Source organism: Paramisgurnus dabryanus, chromosome 17 (assembly GCF_030506205.2).
Source record: "Paramisgurnus dabryanus chromosome 17, PD_genome_1.1, whole genome shotgun sequence".
Taxonomy (NCBI): Eukaryota; Metazoa; Chordata; class Actinopteri; order Cypriniformes; family Cobitidae; genus Paramisgurnus; species Paramisgurnus dabryanus.
The window spans coordinates 34,125,214-34,153,067 of record NC_133353.1 but is presented as its reverse complement, the minus strand read 5'-3'; the positions used below and the strand labels follow the sequence as shown (position 1 = coordinate 34,153,067).

The 27,854-nt window shown below is 37.9% G+C and overlaps 1 protein-coding gene across 2 annotated transcripts; it reads right to left on the bottom strand.

The window, feature by feature from the left end:
- Nucleotides 1-646: 646 nt before the first annotated feature.
- Nucleotides 647-24,719, bottom strand: rab3gap2 (RAB3 GTPase activating protein subunit 2 (non-catalytic)). Of its 2 annotated transcripts, none has more exons than XM_065267360.2 (35): nt 24,388-24,719; nt 23,276-23,349; nt 22,278-22,401; nt 22,105-22,186; nt 21,837-21,884; nt 21,592-21,667; nt 18,751-18,852; nt 18,499-18,598; nt 18,311-18,409; nt 18,020-18,168; nt 17,863-17,942; nt 17,678-17,767; nt 17,434-17,573; nt 16,111-16,306; nt 15,762-15,905; nt 15,583-15,665; nt 13,186-13,250; nt 13,011-13,101; nt 12,804-12,925; nt 11,825-12,029; nt 10,132-10,229; nt 9,944-10,049; nt 9,697-9,857; nt 9,425-9,599; nt 9,034-9,174; nt 7,372-7,478; nt 7,220-7,286; nt 6,845-6,915; nt 6,730-6,765; nt 6,525-6,644; nt 6,173-6,388; nt 5,943-6,032; nt 5,659-5,859; nt 1,494-1,658; nt 647-1,408 (listed from the first exon to the last, which is right to left on the bottom strand). In XM_065267360.2, exons 1-35 carry the CDS (start codon nt 24,497-24,499, stop codon nt 1,256-1,258), a joined length of 4,089 nt encoding a protein of 1,362 aa, XP_065123432.1. In that variant the 5' UTR covers nt 24,500-24,719; the 3' UTR covers nt 647-1,255. The 2 variants fall into 2 exon arrangements, with proteins under 2 accessions (XP_065123432.1, XP_065123433.1); XM_065267361.2 differs by having other exon boundaries at nt 6,570-6,644.
- Between the last annotated feature and the right edge of the window lie 3,135 nt (nt 24,720-27,854).

Sequence of the window (27,854 nt, the reverse complement as noted above, 5' to 3'; positions counted from 1 at the left end):
TATAACAGTTAATATATAGCGTTACAGTTTACAGTGGCTCCATAAATGAATTAAAAACATAAAACGGCAAAACACGTCTGACGTGCATTTTTGTTCATTTTCCTGTAAATAAAGTTAACGTGTCTGTAGCAATTAAGGTGTGTTCTTAGTTTGTCACAGAAAAATGTGTTATTAACCACACAACCAACTTTGAATAATGAAAAACGGCAAGTAAATAAAATAAGTTAGTTATCGAAATCTTGACATTCTCTGCTCTCAAGCGGTGGGGGGCGTGTCTACTGTCGGCATTGAAACCACACCCACTCGTGGAAAAGAGGCTGTCGCTCTCAACTTTTAAATAATGCTACAACATACCAAAAAAAAACTGAAATTAGAAACGGCATGTTTCAGAAATACATTTCTGATATTTATGTGTTTAGAAACTATTTTCAAGATTGACTTTACAGAAACTTTATCAAACCTTGCTGTATTTTCAAGTGGTAGTTCGTTAAAATAAGGTACAATGCCATTTTGTGCCAACAAAAGCGGCTGGGCACCCAACATCGTAAACACAACTTGCCAGCTTGTAAATACGAACAACCCAGGAGGACTTAAAAATGCACCATAAGAACATTTTGGAACACTCAAAATACACAACACCACACTCTGAAAAACAACTTGCGAATCTTTTTATTTTTGGTATATCGGTTAAATTGCAGTATATGGATAGACAGACTGTACGAGCTGTACAGGACCGCATAAAACTAATGAAAACTGATAACCTTGTGACGAAACAAAGTTGTACATTTAAATTAAAAAGCATCAATGAGACACAACAGACACTGGTTTGGCAGGATAAATGAGAAACGTCACTGGACATATAAAATATATCTCTCCCCTATGGTGTTAATAATCTGTAATGTTTTGATTATTCCGCAGAATATTCTCAGTATAAAGGCTTCTTTATATACCCCAGACGTCTTTACATTTAAACTATCCTACATAAAAGCATTGTTTTATTTCTAATAACACCTTCAGACAGGGACTTCAAGCTCTTTTCCCCTGACTGCACTTCAGTGAGTGCAGATTTCTAGTACAGGAGATCTTCTTGAGGTTCTAATATCTAGATGTTATTTTAGTCTTTATTTGTGGGAGAAATTAAACCTCGCTGATTCCTAATGATGCCGATTTAGGCTGATTTGATGGTTTTCCAGGTTTCAGGGTGTCTAGAAAGCCCGAAAGGATTTAGTGTCTGGATTTAATAAAAACATGTGCATCAGGGCTCGTCCTGTAAGGAGTCCACAGCCTCCAGCAGGTGGAGGGCAAGGCTGTACTGGGCGTGGTTTTCAGGTAGCATCTCGACAACTTTGTTGATAAGTCGGCCGCTCTGAGACAGAGGTACTGAGGGACAGCGGAGCTCGCTCGGGTCCTAACAAACACATAAATGATAAGAGGGAATGAATGAAATGTGAGCGATATTAGAAAAGTGACGTTTTAAGGGTGTGCATTATTACCATGGCCTTCAGCCAGGTGCAGAGGGTGGGCGGCAGACGGGCCAGCAGCTCCATGTTGGGTTTGGTTTGTGATTGGGAGTGAAGCAGAGAGAAGGAGAGTCTCTGACCCGTCAACACCAGGAGCTGAGAGCCCAAAACATCCTTATCCTCGACCTCCATCATCAGCTGAGAGACAAAAAAAAAACACTTTTATTGTGCATTCACTTCAGACGAAAATAAAGCGTTAAAGGGGACATTCCACAAGACGTTTTTAAGATATTAAATAAATCTTTGATGTCCCCAGAGTACATATGTGAAGTTTTAGCTCAAAATACCATATAGGTAATTTATTGTGACATGTTAAAATAGGCACTTTATGGGTCTGAGCAAAAATGCACCGTTTTTGTGTGTATCCCTTTAAATCCAAACGAGCTGCTCGGGTGGGCGGAGTCTCAAGCGCTCGCGCTGTAGACATGACAGAGCATTGAGGAAGATTCTCTCACGACAGAAGTTAGTGAGCGATGTTCAGCATTATATATTTGAACAAGTTTAAAAAGTCAATCATCTGTTTTATGCATACTAAATACATGTTTATCAGCAGATGGGGAACATTGTGGAATAAAAATAAAGACTTTTAGCTCTCATGCTGCTACCAGTGTTTTAAACAGGCACAATGATTTTCAGCATTACAAATAAAATACACGTCCACAAACACTCAGAAGTTTACTTTTTGACCAAACCACACGAGCACATTTAAATGATATGTAATAAAACAACACTTTTTATGTTTAAACTTTAGAGAAACAGATCAAATGACATGTTTAAGTTTATTGTGTACACATATTGAACACATTCGCGTTTCTGTCAGTCTCTCATCTATCTTGTAACTCCTCGTATTCATTTGAAACTTGAGAGAAACATTAAACAACATATTTACTTATTGTGTATGATAGTGAATATGCGTTGTTCACTCACTCTGTCTCGTGCAGTGCATTAATCCTCGTGTTCATTCATATAAACTTCAGAGAAACATATTAACCAATATACTTGAAAGCGAACTGTCGCGTTGCTCTCTCTCTCTCTCTCTCTCTCTCTCTCTCTCTCTCGTTCGTTCGCTCGCTTACTCGCTCTCTCTCACTCACTCACTCGCTCTCTCTGTTGCACTAAGGTAAGGTTAATCCTTTAGAACGTTAATTCAATCTTTAGAAAGATTATTAAAACTACAAGTTATAAGATTGAAGGCTCCTGTTTGTGTTTGAGGGAATACAAACGCGTCATGCTGTCAGTCATACTTTCTCTAGGTCACTCGCACTCGAGGTAGCGTCATGGTTGGATAGCGCAGTTGAAGGGGCGGTATCATTATAATCAGATCCCTTACCTACGTCATGTGGGGACCGAAATCCGCATGACCTATTTATTCACATGCTTGCAGAGAGAGCTTTACCAAAACAAAGTTACAGGGTTGCTATTTTTCTTGTTTTCTGGGTTGGTAGAAGCACTGGGGACCCGATTATAGCACTTAAACATGGAAAAAGTCAGATTTTCATGGAATGTCCCCTTTAAGGGCTAGTGATTTACATGTTAAGTCAATGCAAAGCTGCGATAGACATTCTGCAGCACGATTCGTGCAAATGAGGTGGCGCAAATGATGCTGTGCGAATTGAGCATTTCGGGCATTTGACGCACGTAACACATGATTCGCGCGGATTGCGCAGGTGGAAAAAATCTGATTACGACATAACAAGAGGAGGCAGACATACGAAACAACAATGAAGGGCAAAATCATTATTGCTGTATGTGGACACTCGGAGCTGTTATGACACATCTTTGCACTTTTATAGAAACAGGAATAAAAAGGATCTTGCTTGGAAAAAAGTGAGTGAGGAAGTCTGACATTCTGGTAAGTTGTAAAAAAAAGCTCTTTACTCAATTTGAGCTATATACTGTATATACATATTAAGAGTACAATCTAGCTAAAGCTAAAGCCAGCAAATCAAGCGTATTTGCTTCTGAATTTCACTCGTGAATGACATACATTTTTTAAGCATAAATTTTTTACGTGCGAATGACGTTAATTTTTTTACTCGCTAAAGACATTAATTTATTTACTCGTGAATGACATGAATTTTTATGCACACATTTTTTATGCGCGAATGCCGTGAATTTTTTAATTGCGAATGACATGCATTTTTTTACTCGTGAATAACGTCATTTCTTTTACGTGCACATTTTTTACGTGCGAATGACGTATATTTTTTTCCTCGCGAATGATGTGAATTTTTTACGCGCAAAGTTTTATGCACGAATGACGTGAATTTTTTTACTCGCGAATGACATGCATTTTTTTCCTCGCAAATTATGTACATTTTTTATGCGCAAAATTTATATGCGCTAATGACGTGAACTTTTTTTACTCGCGAATGACGTGAAATTTTTACCTGCAAATGTTTTATGCACGAATGACGTGAATTGTTTTACTCGCGAATGACATGCATTTTTTTACTTGAAAATGGCGTGAATTTTTTACGCGCAAATTTTTATGCACGAATAACATGCTTTTTTTTGCGAATGACATGCATTTTTTTTACTCGCGAATGACACATTTTTTTACTCTCGAATGATGTGAATTTTGTACGCGTATTTTTTATGCGCGAATGACGTGAATTTTTGTACTCGCGAATGACATTAATTTTTTACCGGACAAATTTTTTATGCACAAATGACGTGAATTTTTTTACTCGCGAAAGACATGCATTTCTTTACTTGTGAATGACGTGAATTTTTTTACTCGCGAATGACATGCATTTTTTTACTCGTGAATAACGTCATTTCTTTTACGTGCACATTTTTTATGTGCGAATGACGTATATTTTTTTCCTCGCGAATGACGTGAAATTTTTACCTGCAAATGTTTTATGCACGAATGACGTGAATTTTTTTACTCGTGAATGACATGCATTTTTTTACTTGAAAATGGCGTGAATTTTTTACGCGCAAATTTTTATGCACGAATAACATGCTTTTTTTTGCGAATGACATGCATTTTTTTTACTCGCGAATGACAAATTTTTTTACTCTCGAATGATGTGAATTTTGTACGCGTATTTTTTATGCGCGAATGACGTGAATTTTTTTACTCGCGAATGACATGAATTTTTTACCGGACAAATTTTTTATGCACAAATGACGTGAATTTTTTTACTCGCGAAAGACATGCATGTCTTTACTTGTGAATGACGTGAATTTTTTTCCTCGCGAATGACATGCATTTTTTTACTCGTGAATAACGTAATTTCTTTTACGTGCACATTTTTTATGTGCGAATGACGTATATTTTTTTCCTCGCGAATCATGTGAATTTTTTACACGCAAAGTTTTATGCAAGAATGACGTGAATTTTTTTACTCGTGAATGACATGCATTTTTTTACTCGCAAATTATGTAAATTTTTTACGCGCAAAATTTATATGCGCTAATGACGTGAACTTTTTTTACTCGCGAATGACGTGAAATTTTTACCTGCAAATGTTTTATGCACGAATGACGTGAATTGTTTTACTCGCGAATGACATGCATTTTTTTACTTGCGAATGGCGTGAATTTTTTACGCGAAAATGTTTATGCATGAATAACGTGTTTTTTTTGCGAATGACATGCATTTTTTTACTCTCGAATGACAAATTTTTTACTCTCGAATGATGTGAATTTTGTACGCATATTTTTTATGCGCGAATGACGTGAATTTTTTTACTCGCGAATGACATGGATTTTTTACTGACACATTTTTTATGCACAAATGACGCAAATTTTTTTTACTCTCGAATGACATGCATTTCTTTACTTGTGAAAGATGTGAATTTTTGCAAATGTTTTATGTGCGAATGATGCAATTTTTTCACACATTTTTAACGTGCATTTTTTACTTGCGAATGACATGAATTTTTTAACTTGCAAATGACGTGGATTTTTAACATGTGAATGACGCAAATGTTATTTTGTACCCGCGAATAACGTGAACTTCACTCGAAATGTTTAAGCCTCCAACAACACGAGCAAATTTCATGCGCGAATGACATGAACACACAGTAAGAGTGAGTATCAAGAGAACAAATAAATAAAGTAAATGCTTCCCATTTTACTCAAGTGTGTAGTTTAGAAGGATTAATGCAACATGCAGGTGTGTTACCTCCTCTGCCCGCAGGTCCAGGCCCTGGTTGTAGAGTTCGCAGACGAGATGTCTGCGCAGAATGTCGGTATTGACCTGCAGTAGAGATGTGAGCTCCATACACACAGATGGCCACATGTCTTCAGTGCCACTATGTCTGACACCATTCTCCTCAGCTTCTGCTAAAGCCTTCACCCAGCCTGTTAATACAGCCATCAGAAACTACACAAACACACAGACAAAAAAACTGTTAGCTATGATGGGGGGGATCTGCCTCCAGTGCTGATAAGGGCGATGTATTTCACCTCTTGTCTCACAGCCACCAGGTTTGGGTCCATATCTCCACTGGGCAGCAGCTGAATTGAGGTCAACTCTCTGAAGAATGCGTTCTTACCCTGCGGAGAGCAGCACATTTTGACGTTAACAATAAAGACAATATGAAACTCATTATTAAACCTAAATGTCTAAATTGTACATTTGAAAGTCCATGTGTGTGTGAATATGCAAGCCTGTTGTCCTACGAGTGCATACACACCTTACTGTCGAATAGGCTGAGCGGTTTAAGGCGAAGAGAGAAGGTCATAGCGGCATGCATGAGGGATGCTAACACGCAGTGATGTTGAACGAGCGGATAGTGAACCGATCGCTGATCCATCGCCAGCTCCACGATAGACACCGGACCTTCGGCGGCGCTCCACGCTTCTTCCACGCATACGTCCGGAGCAGACACTTCCTCCACTCCTGAATCCGCCTGGAAGAGAAGTCAGAAAACCATTTAATAAAGACTATTTTAACACATTGCAATATCCTGTAACATTACTTATAAAAGAATGAAAAATGATAAGACAGTTTTCTGCCCATGCATATTCTCTTTAATCCGTCCTTACTCTAGAGAAAAAAGGAAATAAAGGGAGAAAAGAGGAAGACGAGACCTCCATCAGAGCCTGAAGTAACTGCACGCAGGAGCCCATAAAACTTCTCACGGCTGCGTCTCCCATTCCCACATCCTACAAAAACACAATCACAGGTGTCATATCAGAATTGATTTCAAGTACATGTGTGTATGATTTTCTGCTGTGTATGGATTATTACCCGTCTGCAAAGCCGATCTTTGGGTGCCTTTCCCACCTGTTGACACATTCACACACTTTTAGTCAAAATATAAAAAAAACAGAACTACCAAGAGTAGATATTTATCCACACACACCTTTTCCATTAGATAGGCAGCAGCTGAAAACCGCTTGACAATAAATGTGTGCCACATCATAGCAGAGATACCTAAAAGACACAAACATATTAATGAGTTGGAGAAGAGAGATAGAAATTCATTTTAAAGGTCCACTGTGTAGATTTTTAGCGGCCTCTAAAGGTAAGATTGTGAATTGCAACCAGCAGATCATTCTAAGGTAATAAAAACAATACAGTTCATTATGTAAGATAGTTATGTAAATTATATTACATTTCTGTCAATAGCTCCTCCTAAAAGTTACACAATGCATCTTTAAATCATTACAGACTGATTCGTATCCACTGTTCTACCAATAGAAAACCAAATATGTCACTTTGAATCAATGTCTCCTACCCAGCTGGATGTGTGGATTGGAGATCATCTTCAAAAACTCCACTGACCAGTCTAAATACTGCCCAACCTACAGACACAGAGAAAAAATAAAGCTTGTCTTCGATTTACTTATGTTCTCTAGGATTAATCGTAAGGATCACATTCATCTCTACCTCCGGGTCTTTGTTCCACTGGACCACATGTTCCCAGCTACAATGAGCAAACAGCACATCAGGAGACAGAGAGCTCGGGAAACGCTGACAAACAAACTCAAGCAGCTCTGAAATAACATACGGAACGAGAAATGAAATCTAACGTCTAATAAGTTTGCATACCAAGTTGGAAATTTTTGCATGTTATAAAAAAATACAAGCTCACTTTGTGTCAATAACATTTCACACTTTTTATCCATCATAAAGAATTCTTATCGGATTGAATTTTCTGCGCTTTTCGGATCCATAGCAAGCATTTTCGAGAGGTGTTTTAACAATTCATCTTACTCGCAAGTTCGCAACTGGCCGCCGTAAGCCCCCTTTTCACTGTGCACGACATTCTGACACAACTGTCGGAGTTCGCCCCCTAGTACCAGTCGTAATAAAATTATAGTTTAATCGTAAATCTGTGCCAACATGGAAGAGATGAATGAATGCAAATTAATAAAACAATAAACAGCTACGCATATATGACAAAGCCTGTCAATATTTTTAAAGAGAACATATGACAAATTAAAAAATATTAAATCTTAAATATTAAATGAATAATTTATTACTTATAAGTACTGAATTGTTTTATCAGCCATCGTTTGTCATGTACATTGGAAAGGTGGCTTGAGTCTCGAACCGACGACCTTTGGGTACCAAACATTAATCAGTTTTGTGCTCAAGTTAGCTAAACAATAGCTTGCTGCTAATGTCATTACTCCTTTCGTAGCTAATAGTGCTAACATTATGAAGACTCAATTTTGTATTGTTGTGCAGATTTTTCGCAACAGATTTTTCGCATCAGAATCAGTGTGCAAGGTTTCTGAGCGTGAAGAATCGCGCTATTCTTGCAGGAAATTCAGATGTGAATACGGTAAATTTGCCAGTTTGAGCTAGCTTGATATTTGTATATATATATATATATATATATATATATATATATATATATATATATATATATATATATATATATATATATATATAGCTCAAATTGAGTAAAGAGTGTTTTATACAACTTACCAGATTGTCCGACCTCCTCACTCACTTTCTTTCAAGCAAGATTTTTTTTTATTTCTGTTTCTATAAAAGTACGAAGATGTGTCATAAAATGATTTTGCCTTCCATTGTTTTTTCATGCAACTGCTCACTACTAGAGCAAGCTCCTGATTGGTTAAAGCGGCATGAATATCCAGCAAAGTTCAGACTTTTAAACTCGCACGCTATGAGCAAATCACGTTACGCGCGTCAAATACCTGAAATGCTCAATTCGCGCCGCGTCATTAGCGCAAATCCCATCGTTCGCGCAAATCCCGTCGTTCGCGCAAATCCCGTAGTTTGCGCAAATCCCATCGTTCGCGCAAATCCCGTCGTTCGCGCAAATCCCATCGTTCGCGCAAATCCCGTTGTTCGCGCAAATCCTGTCGATCGCGCAAATCCCGTCGTACGCGCAAATCGCACCACAGGATGTCTATCACATCTGTACATTGACTTAACATGTAAATCACTCACGTTTAACGTTTCATTTGCGTCTGGTGTGAACACACCAGTGGGATAATGAATCCAAAAAAATGCATTCAAAAAATCTTAAGATCTTAAGTCTAATGATAAGGAATGATTCAGAATTTCCATGGTTACCTTTAAGTCTCTCCTCTTCCCCTGGCTGTGATGGCTGTTCTGTGGATTGATTCTCCACCCTCTGCTGTAAAATATCCTTCAAGAGTTCTGGAGACACACCCTGTCTGAAGATCAACTTTGACACACAGTCTGCTACACCTCCTACAAAAGACATTAATGTAGAAAAGTAAATACTTCAACCTTCCCAGCGGTCTTTTAATTGACCTAGAGCACATATGCATGTGTGTGTATCCATGCATCCCAATTTGCATACCATCAGTAATAAATAGTAGTCGAAATTAGATTTAGTATATGTATCTTTCAATGCACTCATAACAAAAACAGTACATACTTTTATGGCATAATATAAATAGGCGAATTGGGATGCAGGCAATAAATATATCTTCTCTACCTCTTCCACTCTCCAAGAGTGTTTTGACCGAGCAGCGTGAAACAGCGCCCCCTGCAGAACCCTGAGGGGGCGGCAGGCAGAGCAACGTCTGCAGAGCAAGAACGTCCTCCAACTGTTTTATACACACCACCCACTGCTCCAACTCCAGAGACACACACTCCCATCCCTCCTGAAACTACAGAGAGAAAGTGAGTTACAGCCGTTCATGGGTGTTTCCTCAAAAACTGAGACTGCAAACACACCTACAGACCGAAAGAGCTGGATGTACACACCTTGCTCTGTGCCAGTTTGGTGATGGTGCTCTTGGCTACGTGATGAGCGACCACAGCAGCCAATAGTGCAGCAGCTGCACTCTCAGACTGAAGACACGTCGTGCGCACCTGTTGCCACCAGGGGGAGATGCTCTGCCCGTCCCATGATGCATCAACCGCCCCTGGCATTTATAAACATGCAGTTAAAAAACAATATAAAAGATAGAGACATACACATGCAAGAAAGCAAATGCACGAAATTGAACACCTTTCATTGCGCTGAGTGTGGAGAGCAGTGTGTGCAGGTTCGAGACAGCGGCTGGACACTTCAGAACCTCCTTTTCTTTGTTCAGCCAAACTGATAACAGCAAAGACTGCACGAGAAAGAAAGAGATACAAATTTTAGATCTTAATTTTAATATTTATTTTATTTTTATCCCTCTGCTTCTTTCTTACCAGCAGCTGTTGAGGACTAATGCCGCTCTCCTGTAAAGTCTCACACACTTTCTGTAAGGGACTCTGGCCAGAAAGACAACCCCAGAACAGAAAACTACCTGTAAACACAGGCAAAATCAGTAATGATGCAACTAGACACAAGGAAAAAGCAATGCACAATTATATAAACACTAGCTGCATTTCCATTACCCTTCAAGTTGCGCAAACTGAAACAGCGAATTGAAAATGCGCCTAATTTCGCATAAATTTTCATGTATCACAAAAAAGTTTCTACGCTCGAGTGAGGTGGTTTTCAAGCAATTCGAACAAGAAATATATATCAAAACTGCAATGGAAACAGGTCGCCTGACATGCGTAAAAGTCACATAGCAGCGTTTCCATTACCCTTCAAGTTGCGCAAATTGAAGGAACGAGTTTAAAATGCGGCCAACGAAACTTTGCACGAACTCCGATATATTGCAAAAAAGTTTTTATGCTTGAGTGAGGTGGTTTTTAAGGCAATTCGTACAAGGAATATAATCGCAAAAATGCAATGGAAACAGGTCGCCTGACATGCGTAAAAGTCACATAGCAGCGTTTCCATTACCCTTCAAGTTGCACAAATTGAAGGAACGAGTTTAAAATGCGGCCAACGAAACTTTGCACAAACTCCGATATATTGCAAAAAAGTTTTTACGCTTGAGTGAGGTGGTTTTTAAGGCAATTCGTACAAGGAATATAATCGCAAAAATGCAATGGAAACAGGTCGTCTGACATGCGTAAAAGTCACATAGCAGCGTTTCCATTACCCTTCAAGTTGCGCAAATTGAAGGAACGAGTTTAAAATGCGGCCAACGAAACTTTGCACAAACTCCGATATATTGCAAAAAAGTTTTTACGCTTGAGTGAGGTGGTTTTTAAGGCAATTCGTACAAGGAATATAATCGCAAAAATGCAATGGAAACAGGTCGTCTGACATGCGTAAAAGTCACATAGCAGCGTTTCCATTACCCTTCAAGTTGCGCAAATTGAAGGAACGAGTTTAAAATGCAGCCAACGAAACTTTGCATAAACTCCCATATATTGCAAAAACAGTTTTTATGCTCGAGTGAGGTGGTTTTTCAGGCAATTCGAACAAGGAATATATTGCAAAACTGCAATGAAAACAGATCGCCTGACATGCGTTAAGTCACACAGCTGCATTTCCATTACCCTTCAAGTTGCACAAATTGAAATAGCAAAATAAAAATGCGCCCAATTTTGCATAAACTTCCATATATCGCAAAACAGTTTTTATGCTCGGGTGAGGAAGTTTTTCAGGCAATTCGAAAAATAAATGTATCGCAAAACTGCAAAGGAAACGTCACTTGAATATGGCACGGTATGTTTGATTGGAGGACATAAGCACATGATATCAAAATACCATGAGAGCGATTTTGGAGTCAACTGCTCTTTATTAGAGTCACTCTTTCGGTATTTTGATGTCATACGCATGTCGGTCTGCGCAGCGCCATATGAGGACGAACACAGCAGCCGCCATGGTTTTTGGAATGACTTATCGTGAGAGAACAAAATTCCTTTTTAGTTGCATAACATCGGTTCACGGAAATGTCTTCATTTCGCAAAAGTTTTTTTTCAACATTTCGAAAATTACACTGAAGTTTAGCGCAAATCTTTAATGGAAACGCAGTTACAGATGGTGAGCTTTTTTTACCTAGTTGGCTCCAGTCGGTATCGGTCTGTTTAATCACCCTCAGCTCTCCGTCGACCCACTCCAACAGAGACAGGAATGTTCGGACAGGCAACAGCTCGCCGGAGTCTTGAGCGAAGGAAACGCAGGGCCGAGTGTTTATCTCTGTGTATTGCTGTAAGACTGGGCCGACTCGAGCCAGATCGTCTTCAATGCCAGAGAACGACAACTGTTGAGAAAAAAGTTGACGTAAATTACGATAGTATATTTGTTTAGTTTAAAAGGACAGTTTAGCCCAAACTAAAAGTTGTCAATTTATTTATCTTCATGTTTTTAAAACCCACATCAACATCTTATGTGTTGCAGAATAAATATTAGGAGTTTAGATTCAAAACCCTCAAAGTGCATCTGACAATAATTTTTTTTTATCAACCTCTTATGTTTAGGTTCAGAAATTACACTTTAACGGCAATGAAAAAGTTATTAGTCCGTAATTTATTTATTTTTTATTTTCAGAAATGTCACTTTAGTCACTTCATTGGTATTTAACAATTTTGACCGTCTTTCACGGCAAAACCCTCTAAGTGCATGCAAGCTTTTTTGCCAAAAAAAATTAGAAAGTCAGAATTTTAAAGGTAAAAATTAGAAAACTGAACCACACATTAGGGGGCACATGTGACTGCCACATTTGGGTTGTATTCAGGTTCAAGTACTCACAAGGGACCCAAGTTTAAATGTAATCCATGGTCGTTTTACATTAATCTTTTGTGCACTTTTGAGGACTTGAAAAATCTACAAAGGTGGCATTTAGAGGCTTTTGCATCTGAGCTCTTCATATATTTCCAATTAATGAAAGTGGTAACCATTTACTTTCATTGTAAGATAAAGATGCTCCTCCATTTGTGTTTAAAAAATGTCTGGAAATACAGGTCTGGAATGACATGAAGGCCGGTATACAATGACAATTTTCAAATTTTTTGTAGCATGTGTATGCGTTCCTCACATGTTCAGACTCAGTGGGTGAAGTATCTGGTGTGTGCAGTAGCTGGACATCTGTATAAAGCTGGAGCAGTTTAAGTTGCGATGAACAAAACTGCACCAAAGATTCATCCACTGCCTCGGGATCTAATACAAACGAACACACTGTAACAGATCAAACTTTCATATTGCAAACAAACCACACCTAATGCAAACCCAGTGAAAACAATACCTTGTTCTTTTAGGCTGGCCAATAGTGCACGAGTAACGTTGATCAAACAGGACACCGGTGCATTCCTATTAGACAGCAATGACTCCAAGGCCTGTCAATCAAACACGTTTTCCTTCATTTGTATGTCAACAGCACCATTGTGGAGCATGCGGATGTGTTATTGCGTTTTACCAACCTGTTTTTTTAGAGCTGGATGTTTAATGTCCAGTAACACATTTTGTGCTTCACTCTCAAGCAGAGCTGTCAATCAAAACAGTCAAACCACATTACTTTTATTATAAAAGCTACATACACTCTTAAAAATAAAGGTACTTTGGGATGCCATAAAAGAGCCATTTTAAGCTTTCAGACCTGCCAACCTTGGAAATTTTTTTTGAGTACAGCAGCATCGGCCGAAAGGACAGAACACGGGTTTTTAACATATCATTTAACACATGGACACGCACATGCATGCACGCACACACACCTCTTGGTAACTTTCAAGGTAACATGCTGCACATTGCACTCACTTTTTTCCCCATCCTGCCATAATCTGCTTTAAAAATAATTATAAATGTGAATAAAATCATGTTTAACTAAATTTGCCTTACATGGTGATTAATAACATTATTAATGTTAAATACTGTATTCTCCAAAGTTTAGCATGTCTGCACAAACACTGTTAAAAGTGATATTACTGTTAAATAGTGGGAGATGGATAACCCACAAATGACATTCTGTTATCATTTACTCAACCTCATATTGTGTCTAACCTTCATGATTTCTTTCTTGAGTGAAACACACACAAAAACAATTTAGAAAAAAATTGTTGTTTTTCCCTGACTAGCAAAAAATACAATGGAGTGGAGACCAGACACTGTGGTTATCAACACTCTTTAAAATAACTTGTGTATTACACAATAAAGAAACTCATAAATGTTTGGATGGTCTGTTCTGTTATGTAAACTATGACTGAATTACATGTTTTAAGTTAACTATACCTTTAAGACAGTATTTTAGAGTTAACACTGCTTTAAATTCAACCATAACTGTGACAGAAGTGCTGTTAACTGTGTGTCTGTCTGTAATTTATTGTAGCTTTGTGTACAGTGCAGTACAGTACGGCATAGGCACCTATCACGTGGGCGCTCGAGACACGAGATATTCTCCATTTATAAAACTTTATTTGATGTGGTTTGTATATGACGTTTTATTTTATTGACAATTATCAAGAGCTCATTATTTCAGAACGCATTTAATCCGCTTCACTCGGATGTCAGGTGGATTCCCTTCACTGAGAGTGAACTTTCCGTTTTTATTTGACTAAAACTGGATGCTCTCCCCATGGTAAAATCATTGTACTTTTTCGTAAGCGCTCAATTATAAATGATGCTCATTTACAAATCAGAAGTAATGTTAGCGCATCTTGCGGTCAAGTGCACGTTATGAAACGGAGCCCGCGCGACCGTCGACTTCAAAGGATTAAGCTAATGCATTATTTCATTATTTGCACATCCACCCTACCAGTTTACCTTAGCGGGTCAGACGTCTTGACTCTCCGTTGAAAAAGATGGTCAGAAACTGCGGGTGGAGGAAGGAGATCACGCTGGAGTTTGTGATTCCATCGATAGCAGACTCTTGTTACTGATTGGCCATACGACTTGTTAATCATCCGCACTTTCTATGTGGTGGATGAGCCCAGTGCTATGATTGGACATATTTTTCTTTTTTCTGTTGCTTCTTTTGAGTACTTCGCGCGGCAAAGGGCGTCATCAGGTTTTTGCGTAGTTTTAGAGTGACAAATCGTACCACCGTACTTTGAGGTCAAAATGAGTACCTGCTACGCAAAATGCGTACAGGTTGGCAGGTCTGAGCTTTACCTTTAACATCTGAAGAAAAAGGTTTTCTGTGGTGCAAAAAGGTATGAAAGAAATGTTTTTTTTTTCTATGTGATTTCTGTGAAAAAGCTTTTAAGCACCTTCATTTTTAAGAGCTTTTAATTCATATTAGAGGTCTTCACGGGTTCACCAAAATTCGAAAACCTGAGGTCCGACCCGAGCGTGTTCAGGTCTAAAACTTTCACGTGTGCCTTGGACACGTGCCAGTTATAATATTAGCGGCATCGGGTCTCGGATAAATTAAAATGAATGTGTTTTTGCCGAACGGACCCGAGAAGACACAAACTACCTTGCGGGTGTGCATCGAGTCCTTTTCCAACACCTCCTCTGTTTAACAAGAGCGCTTGCGGCATTGTATGGCTGACGGTACGTAATTTTCGTTTAGCCAGACCTGTCAATCAATTTTGCATGCACATTTTAGCGGTTACCTTGGTGTCGTCGAAAATAAATTAAATTAAATGCACTAACGTCAGTTCCGTTTACATTCGGGTCCAGTCGGGTTAAAAAATAATTGCCACTGGGTTGGGTCGGACTCGGGTTTGTTTAGGGTCATGTCTTTCTTAAAAAAAAAGTGATTTATGCATGTCAGGTTCGGTGTTTTTGGTAATTTTGGGTCGTGTACATTTCTTTGGACCCGAGAACACTTCTAATTTTTATGCATGACCTCCCATGAATATTAATGAGATGGTTCTGACCTGGCTCCACCTCCCTGCTCTTCAGTAGAGATGTTAGTCTCTTGAGCAGGTGCATGTCTTTGGCACGCTCGCTCTTCTTATCACTGACAAACACATAGAAGAGACATCTGTGCTTATCTGCATTTGTATGTTTTGTGTGTGTGTGTGTAATAATAATAAATATTTATGTGTGTGAATACCTAAGTGCAAGGTGAAATGGTATAGTGATGCATCTCAGAAGTCCACTAACAGGGTCAAACAGACACACTTGCTGTGTGTGTATCTGCCAGCCCTGACTGGTTACACTGTTCACACCCATTAACCTGTGACCTGCGTACAGCAGCCTGTAAAAGACAAAATACAGATGTGACCCTTCCTGTAAAATCCAGGCTAAAGTCTCATAATCTAATAATCAAAGTTTGAAGTCACATGACCTTACTCAGTCAATAATAAAGATATCAAGGTTATATTTTCACTGAATGTTCTTTGCATTATTACAAATAAAATGACTTTATAGTTTGTATCTTTTAAGTGTGGTTATATTTGTACCTGCACTGTTTGCCTACAGTAAAAGCCCCCACTCGTGGTCCATGCTGGGTTCCCCACACCTCTAAAATGCCCCTGCGCGGGGCATAAATCACCAGAAATTGGGCATGGCGTCGGGGCATAGAGGGAGATGTTGCTATTTCTCTTTCCCCACGTGCTTCGGATACCTGCAGCCACCCGAGCTGAGCATCACGGTAACCTACGCACACACACAGTCATTGAGACATTAAAGGGGACATATCATAAAAAATGTTTTATGTTTTATGGCTATAATTGGGTCCCCAGTGCTTCTATCAACCTAGAAAATGTGAAAAAAAATCAACCCAGTAACTTAGTTTTTGTAAACCATTCTCAGCAAACATGTAAAAAAAAAATAGAAAATAGGTAATTAAAATTTGGCTCCCTTGTGATGTCAGAAGGGGATAATACCGCCCCTTATTCTGCACTACCCAGCCACGGCACTGCAATTCAGTGCAGCTCATTTGCATTTTAAAGGACACACCCAAAATGGCACATTTTTGCTCACACCTACAAAATGGCAATTTTAACATGTTATAATAAATTATCTAGATGAGATTTTGAGCTCAAACTTCACATACGGGACACCAAAGATTTATCCGACATCTTAAACATGTTTTGTGAAATGTTCCCTTTAAAAAATTCTATTTTGGACACTTAAAGGGATACTCCAGAAAAATATCAAAATTACCGCATGATTTACTCCCCTTCAAGCAATCTGAGAAACATATGTCCATCATCTTTCAGATGAACACATTTGGAGTTATTTTAGTAAATGTCCATGCTCTTTCAAGCTTTATAATGGTGGAAAACAAGGATCAGGGAACAATTCTGACTTTAAACCCCAAAAAAGTGCATCAATCCTTTTCAGAGGTAATCCACACGGATCAAAGGGGTTAATTAAAGGTCTTCTGCAGTTAATCGATGCAATATTATAAGACAAATATCAATATTTCAAACTTTATAAACTTCCTTTCAAGGGAACTCGCGCTGCATCACTGCGGTGACACTTTGGGGCGCCTCCAGGGGTAAGTGCGTCTGAATGTGTATATCAAATTCAACCAATGGTGAGGCTTTACGACAAAGACAGGGTGACAATTATTAACACAATTATGCAAAAAATTTTGGTATGAATCAACATTCGCATACAGAAGATATAAGCATTTTAAGCAAACAGTTTAGCACCTGTACTTAAAAACTCTAGACTTGTTATGATATTATCCTACACTACACAGGGAATAATATGGATTTTTTCCCAAAAGGACCAGTGGGAACCCTGAACCTCGCGAATCTCTCTCGCTTTCTCACCCTTCCACATCCTGATAGCGATGCCTCGTGCCACATCCAGGAGCGTGACTCTTCCAAAATCATCTGTGACTGCAGCCATAGTGTTACATGGAGAGAGACAGATAGTCTCGCCGTGCCGACGAGAATCAGGAAGACCAAACCTGATGAAAGCAAAAAAACACTTTGCTCTAAATTTAGGTCTATTTATCTATTCAAGCACAAATAAATAAAGAAATAAGAGGAACATGCCTGTATACAGACTTACCTAACAGGAAGAGGCGTGGCTGGCTCCACCTTTGGTTTCTGTTTCTGCGCTGACTCCTCATCGTTTTTACTCTTCCAACCCAACCAACCACTAAAGAGAATAAAAAACAGAGAAACCGAATGAATACAGAGAGCATATTGACTGCCTTAACATCTTTATACTGATAAAGGTAAAGCGAGATGAACCTGGCAGCACTAAACAGAGCTGATGTGAGTTTACTGGCCACAGCCAGAGCCACGTGAGAGAGAAGAGGCTGAGAACTGCCCTGAAAGAGAAAGATAGATTATAGCAAATAATAACATTAAAAACTGATAAATAGAGAGAGAGATACTATGTGTCTACCTCTACAGCGTAATAGAAACCCGTGTAGGGCCCGGCTCCCGCTGTAATATACTGACACATAGCAGGAGGGCTTCCTTTAATCGAAGCATGAAATCCTCCCAGAACAGAGGCGTTTTTCATTTGATCAAACACACTTAAGTTTGTAATGCCTGGATAAGACAGATAGACATGATCATATATTAACAGATTTTTAAGGTAATAAAAATTGCATTTCTGTCAAGAGATACTTCTAAAAGTAACCTTTAAACAATTAAAAATGCATTAAAAGAGTAAAAGTGTCTCTCTTCTCACCTATGCTGGAATGGTCTGCAACTTTGTCCATGTCACTTAGGCCCCACTTTTTATAAGCCAGTGGTGGAGGCTGGATGACATCACTTCCTACTGCTGCAGCTAAAGATCAATGGGACAGAGAGACAGTGAAAATAGACCAAATAAGATTTACAATTACATTCATAGTGCTTTAAAACATACAGACTTACCTCTGGCGACCTGGTTTCGGCAGGCACGTAAAGACTGGAAAAGACTAAACCCATCGATAGTAACCAGGGATGCTCGGTATAAAATACTCAGCTCCTCATGCTGATGGAAAGTCAGATCAACAACCAATCAAAACACTGAAATACCGGTACTCAAATATAGCAAACATAACACAGAAAGCTTACTATAAATAAAACATGAGAATTTAACACAATGAATCAGAATTTGTCTCCATCATGTGTGTCGTCTTGTACCTGTTCTGTTACTCCAGGGTGTCGTGGAATCTCATAGGTACGACATTTGAGACGGAGCACAGGATCTTCATGCAAAAGCTGAGCCAATAGAAGAACGCCACTCTAGACATACACAAACAAACTAATGAACTATCTGCAGTGCTGTACGTCTTAAATTTGATTCAATAAGACAAAGTACTTATTATATATATATATATAAGGTACCTATGAAGAGTTCAGATACAAAAGCCACAAAAAATTTGATTATGATATTAACCGAATGCTATCGCCATGTACTGTATGTTCACCAAAATACTTCAAATTCGCATAATTTCAGCCTCAAGGCATTCAGAAATACTGCTTTCTTAACAGAAATTGTTAAACGCCACGTCGATTTTCAGCAAAGTCCTCTAAGTGCACAAAAGATGAACGTGAAAACAATGAGGATCACATTCAAACTTAGGGGCTGTTTCCACTTGGTATTAAGATGTGTTTTCATCGATCGGATCACAAGTGGACGAGAGAGACACATTACGTTTACACCTGGTATTTAAATCCGTCTCTTTTGTCCACTTTCGACCACATCTGTCCTGAATACTGTGAGGGGTTGGTCTGTGAGACGGTGGGCGAGTCTCTCTGCTGTCATTCAAACGTGAGCGGGAGTATTTATGAGTTTATATGGACGCAAACTAATATTATGTCAGAGTCCGCTGCTTGTTTAGCAAGTATACATGCTGCACAGTGTTTTGTAAATTTTTATGTTGGAGCTTTCTCTGAATTTTCAGCGCAATTGATGAAATAGGATCGCGCAACTTTCACGCTTTCAAAACTAAACTAAGGAAAACCCCGCAGTAGTTTTATCAATGAAAGGCTAAAAATAGCGCTGTTCAACGTATGTTCACGCCAGAAGTAAAAAAAGACGTAAAACTTGTGTTGTATACCTCAGATTAGATAAATGGGCGGAGAGAAGGCGGTCGCGTGTGGCTGTTCGAACACATTCAACCACATTTGCGTTCCGCAACTCCAAAGCGATCTGATCGAAAGTGGTTTCGACTACCTCTGGATGTGGTTGAAAGTGGTCGTAAGTGGACGCGTTCAATACGTTTTGAACACCGTTTACACCTGGCATTAACGTTGTCCACTTGTGATCCGATCAACCAAAACGTATGTTAATGCTAAGTGTAAACAGCTTCATATGTCCCTTGTTAGCACTTGTACATGAATACAACCCGAATGTGGCAACCATGTGCATCACAGTGCCCTCTAATGGTAAATTCTGACTTTCATCATTTGCAATGTTTCTGGTTGCATCTTCAGTGATTTTGCAAAATTTTACTGTCTTGTCCAAGACAGGTTCAAGGTTCATTGTTTTTGCCAAGGTTTTTGCCAAAAAAGCTTGCAGGGTTTTGCAGCGAAAGACAAATTTCATAAATACTGTTTAAAGCAACACTATGTAGTTTTTTTTACCTTTAAATAATGTCTCTAAAATTATTTCAGTGATAGAACAACTTTTAAATGGACAAATTGTACTGTTGCTGCAACCTGAGCAGCCTCCTAGCTGCTACAAGCACACTCTGAAAGTGGCGGTGGAGGGTAGAGCACACAGCCCCGCCCCTCCCTGCCTGCAGAAGAGTGTCTGATACCAGGAACTGTTGCGCTTTTCAACCACAGGGGGAGCTGTAAGTCATTTTTACATGGAAACTACATAGTGTTGCTTTAAAAGACTAAAGTGACATTTGTAAAAATAAGGCATTTCAATAACTGACTAAAACCTTTCTCACACTGTCAGTCCAAATTCGATTTTGATGCATAACCGATTGGAATCCAATCATATTTAGAACATGTGAACGACCTAAAAGCACATGACATTTTTTTTAGAATCCATTTCAGGCTACATCCAGAGGCGGTTTGAAATCCTTTTCAGATTGTACTTGTACAAGGTCTTATAACCTTTTCATTGCCATTAAAGTGAAATTACTGAGCCTAAACATAAGAGCCTGATAAAAAAATGCTAATTTATAAGACAGTAGAAGGTTTTGCAGCTGAACTCTTTATACATTTTAGTGCTGGGCAAAAATTTTTCGCGATTAATCGCATGCAAAATAAAAGTGATTTTTTGCATTAAATATGAGCGTGTGTAATTATTATGTATATATAAATACACACACATTCATGTATGTATTTAAGAAACATGTACATATATTTATTTATATTAGGGGTGCACCGATATATTGGCCGTTGATGTTTGCAGTGATTTACGGTGAAATGCTGCTACATCCAAAAGCCAGGGGGCGCTGTCGTGCAGAAACTCAATATGCGCTGTAGACGAAGAACCACACGCACGCAGCTCCAGGAAATGGCTTAAGGAAATATTTATATTGCTGTTCTTCAAACCTTTTCAGGTATTTTCACGATAATAAAACATATGTATAATGATTATGTCTGGCGAGTGTTGCTTTTTCAAATGCATGTTATAAACGAGTCAAATTAACAGTGATTTTAGATCGATAAGGAGTTACTGATCAAAAGCCGTAGTAACTTACATGAAATAGCTGTGAATAATATCGGCTGTGCGATTCAGAATAATTATCGGCCACGTATTATAAGTGTATATCGGCATTTATCGGTGCACCCCTAATTTATATTTTTATATATTCTATATTATATATAAAAAATATCTGAAATGAATATATGTATGTGTGTGTGGTTAAATATACATAATAATTACACACCGTTCACACACATATATTATGCAAAAAAAAAATCACTTTCATTTTGTATGCAATTAATCGCGATTAATCTTTGCCCAGCACTAATTAATATATAACTGGTGAGGTTATAGGTCAGATAATATGACAGTACCTCTGTGTAGAAACGGACATAACCTGAGCTGAACCCAATCACAATACACGTCCAATCAGGCCGGCCTGTGGAACTCCTAATTACATAAACATACAGAAAACTCATAAAACACAAACAAGACTCATGTACCATGTCTGTGAAATTCAGGCTTAAGTCTCAAAATCTAATTTTGAGGATCAATATCATTGATTTCAATCTTTATTCAGTCAATATGTAATATATATGTGTATGTGAGACGTCCTCACCTCTTTTGGCTGGCCAATGGAATACAGATAACACTACTGATGCACTCCCTATAAGAACAAACACAGAACATTGAGAAACAAATGTAAACAGTCAGCTGTCAACAACTTTTTGACTTCAGTGACTTTTCTTCAGCATTTCATCTCGGTCTCTATATTGCTTCTTCTTTTCTGTCATAAAACACCATACTCTTGAGGGTTTCTATCTCTGGTGTATTTCCTATAAACCCATCCAACCCTAACCCTGTCTCTCTCCTCTTCCACCTCTCACCCTTCTTCAACACTCAGCGCTCCGCTCCAGCTCACACCGAGGGTCATCTCTTCCTGTCCGCCTTCATCGGTCCGCCACTTAGCTGTCAATCAATCCATCAATTGACATATTATTCATACTGATAATTAAACAGATAAGATATGAACAAAAAACACTTTTGTGTGTGTGCGTACCAGAGAGAAAAGCAGCTTTTTGCTCTCTAGCTATGACCAGAAGATCAGAGCATGGGGAGAGGGACAGCACACAGTCCTGCAGCCAGGGGGCGCTCTGTTGCTGCTGCTGTTCTTCTTCTTCAGCCTAGACAGAAAACGGGAAATTGGAATTACAGGGATAAAAGGATACTCCCAATAATACTGAGAGCTATATTCCAACAAACAGAAAATTAAGTAAGGATGCACAATATTATCGTCCTTAGCCATATACGGAAAATGATGGCCATGTGATTTGCCGATATAAAGACGAGTTGATCATGCACGTCAGGATCATGTCAGCTAGGCGTGTAGACTATTAAATCACTAACAATTAAATCGGTCGTGCTTCCTGTACTCTGCCAGCATTTTATATGATTTTTACAAAAGTTTAATGCCTTCCAGAAACATTTCTTCTTTAAATAGATAAACATACAATATATTAAATGAAAGAAAGAAACAAACAAACAAAAAGCACGATTCATCCTATCCTAATTTGTTCTCTTATATCAACTCTCAAATATGGGTAAGTTTTTAAAAAAAAATACAAAATTTTGAACAAAAAGCTAAAATAAACACATTTTTATAAAGGACAATTGTTAGGGATGAGATTCAGAACGATGATCAAAACATTCACAGAGTTTTTACTGCTTTTGGATCAGTGGATGCTTTAGTATTTTAAAAGTTGGGTAAAAGCGCCACCTAGTGGATAATAGCGGAAATATAAATTGCCATAAAAACTCGGAATTGGCAGGGAAGTGTTTTCTCTTAATTGATAAGAAAACTCGTCAATGGCGGGAAAAGAGTTAAGAGATCCTTACACAATGCACCTTTAAGTCATTATTTACTGAAACTCTTCTAATGTGATGCAGCTCTCAAATATATCTACTAAAAAGCCACGTTCGATTATGACACACAGGAACCAACAGCATACAGGGTTTGAGACGAGTAAATAATGGTGGTCGTTTTTGGGGAATACAAACCTGGTTTTCATTCTCCTTAGTGTCAGGATTCTCCCAGGATCCCCAGTCTGAGTCATCCCATGTTAACTCGTTCTCTAGAAAACGAATGAGGGAGATTTACAGAGAAGGTCAGAGAATTAATGAATAATGGGTCCACTATGGGATAAATCCAGTTAACTTGACCTGGTGTCTTATCAGTTTCTGAGCATGCACACACTGTCATATTATCCTTCTATTTCTATGATCCTCTGCACGCTCATTTCTCTCGATGGTCACACATTTTTACGGTCAAGAGCGCTGACTCACACACCGCCGGTCAATCCTGTGACTGAATCTTGAATGCAGCTTGCTATTCATTTAATAGATGATTTGCAAGGCATCTTTATACCTCTTTATTTTCGCTCTCTCCATTTATCTTTCATTCTGTCACAGTCATGTGTTTCAGGACACTTCTGCAGGATGAGTCATTCACCAAGGGCATACACACCTCCTTTCCTCCCTCTTGATCTCCTTTTTTATATATATCACTTTCTCAGCAGATTTATTCTGCATTACCTTCAGATATTTTTTTTTACAAACACACCGCTCTTGACTAAAAAGGAAATTAGGAAATTATATTTACACGAGTTAGGTTAGGGCCAACTTTCACAAAACCTGGATCAGAACCTGTCACAGTTTTGATCAAGACTATTATTCTGCATTGTCCCCTGAAACCCATCCTGTTGAAGCATTACAGAAATTATAATGTATTTAATGGTTATAAAGATAACTGTATTTTTTATTGGGAACTTCAATGGTCTTGTGGGTCTCTACTGGTAATGTTTTGGGTTCTAGTGGGTGGGATGTTATCTGATGGATTGATTCAAGAGAGCACCATTAAATCTTATGGTAATAAGACCAAAACGCAGTGCATAGACATGTTGTAATGATTTTAATGGTAAACATTTGATGGTTCATAATGGTGTATGTAATAGAAACAATTTCATCTTCTATTGTTTTCCAGCAAGGTAACTATAAACCCAAACCCACAAACCCGAAATGACATCGACTGTGAACACCCGCAGTGCAGTAAAACATCAACAACTGGACCAAAGCAAAAGCAAAACAGACATATGGACTGACTTCATCCATACCTGCTTTTGTTTTCTCTTCATCCGGACCTGCGGTGTTTTGTGCGGCGAACAGAAACTCTCGCACCTGCCTGAGCTCCTGGACCCGGCCGAACTCCAGCAGACTGCAGGACATGATTCGGGCGGAACCAGAGCCTTACCCCTAGGGATCTTACGACATATACTTGTTCACAGGCACCGGATCCGTCACTTGATGTGCTTATGAGTCTGTCAGCGAAGTCTGTGATAGTGTTAAGGGGTTATTGGACCCAAACGGGTCAGTAGATCCAGCTGAGGTGTCAGTATGTTGTTTTGCTGTGAGTTTGGATGACACATACTCATCGGATGTAGACACGATGATGGTGCTGCTAACGCCCTCTGCTGACCGGGAGGACACGCAATTGATATTCGGTTGTGTTTTAATTTTTTTTACGTATGTAAACGTTCGTGTAAGTATATATATATTTAAAAGTTAAAGCAACTTGTAAATTCTGGTTTTAAAGATGCTGTTTTGATTATTTACTATTAACTAAAGCCCCTTTAGGGAAAGTCTCCGCACTCGGTGGCCATTTTTTAACACCCTTGTGCAGCTATTTCATTTATACGAGACCTTCTTGCTTGAATGGGAGAACGATGTCTTTGAAATCGCTTGCTAGGGTCCCAAAAAACGTGTTACACCTGACATTTATTAAACATACATTTTGAGCTCAAATTGGGCTTAAAAACACATTTTTGTAGGTTGCTCAAGGTACTGCGCATATACTACGACATATAAAACCCCTCCTCCAGTGTATCGTCAGTTTTTTAACGATTGATGATTGGCTCTTTTTATTGGAAGGCGGGACTTCTGTTGATAGAGCTGCACTTTTCCCCCTTCACAGTAACAGAAGGCGTCTTCTGAATATTTATAGTCTTTGAATTGACTTAAAGCAGTGTTTTCTTTTAAATTATTATTACTTCTAACGTTTCTCTTTTAACTGAATGAGACAAGTGTCTTCAGAGTTGTATATAATTAGATTTTTAGTAAGGAATGTAGCTTATTTGAGCATCTCTTTCAGCATCACCTGACTTTTAAAGAAAAGCCTCCTGACATTTTTAGCAAGTAGGTAAGAAATGATGTAGAAAGTCCAAAACCAACTAAATATCTTTTCCAAGAAGCCTTTTTTGTTAGTGTTTAACACTTTAAGGACACATTTGTAATACTTACTAATTAAATAAAATGTTCTTCACAAGAAACCTCACCATGTTGGAGAAAGTTTGCATAAAAAGAGATTATGTTAAGAAGAGACCAAAAGTCAATTTAAATACAGGAATGAATTCTCCATCAACTCAAGACCAACAGGTAACAATAAATATATGTTATGTATGTAATGTGCATCAATCACTGATCATTGTTCTCTGTCTCAGAACGGGATCATGGGAAAGCTGGTTCAGTCTCCGGGAGCAGGCCAGTTGGGCTGTTGGCTGAGAGAGATCTTTGGAGAGCATTGGTCTGATATTGCACTCCTCCTTCTGAAAGTTGGTTTCTTCATGCTGTTTTTGTGGATTTTGGCTGAACTGCACATGGTCCTTCCCTGTATTCTTCTCTGTGGCTTCCTCTTTGATAGTCCAATTAGGAGAGCAGCGAGCGCTGCATGGATCAAAGTTACTCATGTGGTTGGCAGAGTTTTGGAGAAAACAAAACTGTTTTGGGGACACCCAAAACCAGAGATTGGAGTGTGAAGGGAAAGTGAAATAACATTGCTGATAGAATTAAAACAGTTACTTCATTGCAGCCTTAAGTTTGAAAAATCATTTGGTCAGCATTATTTGATTTAAATTTGCCAGGCACTTCCCATACGACAAAAAATTAATTTCTCTGGCCAAAAATATTTTTAAATATATACTAAATACATTTTGTATAAAGTTTAGCTTAATTAAATAGCCTAAATTTTTTTAATAAAAAATATATTTAGTTTTAACCTTATCAGCATATATTTCAGAATGTCCAATACAGCAAAGCATACATTTCTCAAACCAAAAAGATATATAAAATATGCTAAATACATTTTGTAGAAAGTAATGCTCAATTAATTATATTTTTGAATTTGGAAATATATTTAGTTTTAACCTTCATATATCAACATTTTAAAATGTATTTCAAGGGCAAGCAAATACAATTCTAATTTTACATCTCATATGGCAAAAAGCTTTAAATTTAAATATTATTTAAAATATTTTTCAAAATATACAAAAAAGTATATCAATGAAAAATATTTTTTGTTAAAATATTCCATAATATATTTTAGCAAATTTATTTTTTTGCCATTTTGTATATTTTGAAATCTATTTAAAAATATATATTTTATGGGGTATTTCAGTGGCAACAAACACATTTCTAATTTTACACATATGGCAAAAAATATATTTTTTGTGGCCAAAATATAAGTTTGTATAAAATGTAATAAGTATACTTTATACACAAGCATGTATAAAATTATAGGTATATTTTTGTAGTTGTAAATATATTTAATTTTAACTTTTTTCAGTGCAAGTGAATATAAATGTTTTAAAATATATTTATTTATAAAATATATTTCAAAATATACAAAAAAATTAAAAAAATATATTATTAAAAAAACCATTTTTGTAAACATATTTCAAAATATATTTCAGCACATATATATTTTGGTCATTTTTTTGTATAGTTTGAAATATATAAAACATTTTTATTTATTTACTAAATTTACTGTTGTTCTAAACATGTATGAATTTCTTTATGATAAACACAAAATAAGACATTTTGATTAATAATGACAAGTACACAGCTGGTGGTAATCACTGACTTCCATAGTAGGAAAAATAATTCGATGGAATTCGATGGATGCCGTTAATGTTGTGCTTACCATCATTGATCACAAGACTTCCATAATATTTTTTATCGTACTATGGAAGTCAATGGTTACCACCAACTATGTACCAATCATCATTTATCCGAATATCCTCTTTTGTGTTCATCAGAAAAAAGAAATTCATACAGGTTAAAACATGAGGTTGAGTTAATTACAGAATATTCATTTTTGAGTGAACTATCCCTTTAAAGCTTGATAAAAATACAATCCTAAATCTCTAAAGTCTGATTGGTCAACAGAAATTTTGATTCAGTAACATCCAGAAAATCCTGGTAAGTGTGTCCTTGAGAGAAACACAAGCCTGGAGTGGTCACTGTGCAATCTTTCCAGACATGTGATAAGCTAAAAATCTTTGTTATGACAAAATTTCATAGTGGTGTCAGATATTCAGATAAAAAAATGAATGCTTGTTATGAAATTTCAGAGTAAACCTCAAAATGTAATGATTAGTGATTTATACTTCACCTCCGTATTTGGTTTCAGCCACATTGAAATGCAAAGCTGGAGTAGCCATGACAACAGACCTCAGATTGCATTCATGCTCATTTTCCAGCACTTCAGTGTTACATGTCTGCTAGCTAAACAACGTGTTTGAACAAA

What these genes read in the sequence shown, in the direction of transcription:
- rab3gap2 (XM_065267360.2), bottom strand. Translation starts at nt 24,499, where the DNA reads ATGTCCTGCAGTCTGCTGGAGTTCGGCCGGGTCCAGGAGCTCAGGCAG. An exon ending in CCATTGGCCAGCCAAAAGAG is followed by an intron (nt 21,668 to 21,836) that starts GTGAGGACGTCT and finishes TTATGTAATTAG; the next exon opens with GAGTTCCACAGGCCGGCCTG. An exon ending in TATTTCCTTTTTTCTCTAGA is followed by an intron (nt 6,389 to 6,524) that starts GTAAGGACGGAT and finishes CTTCTCTTCCAG; the next exon opens with GCGGATTCAGGAGTGGAGGA.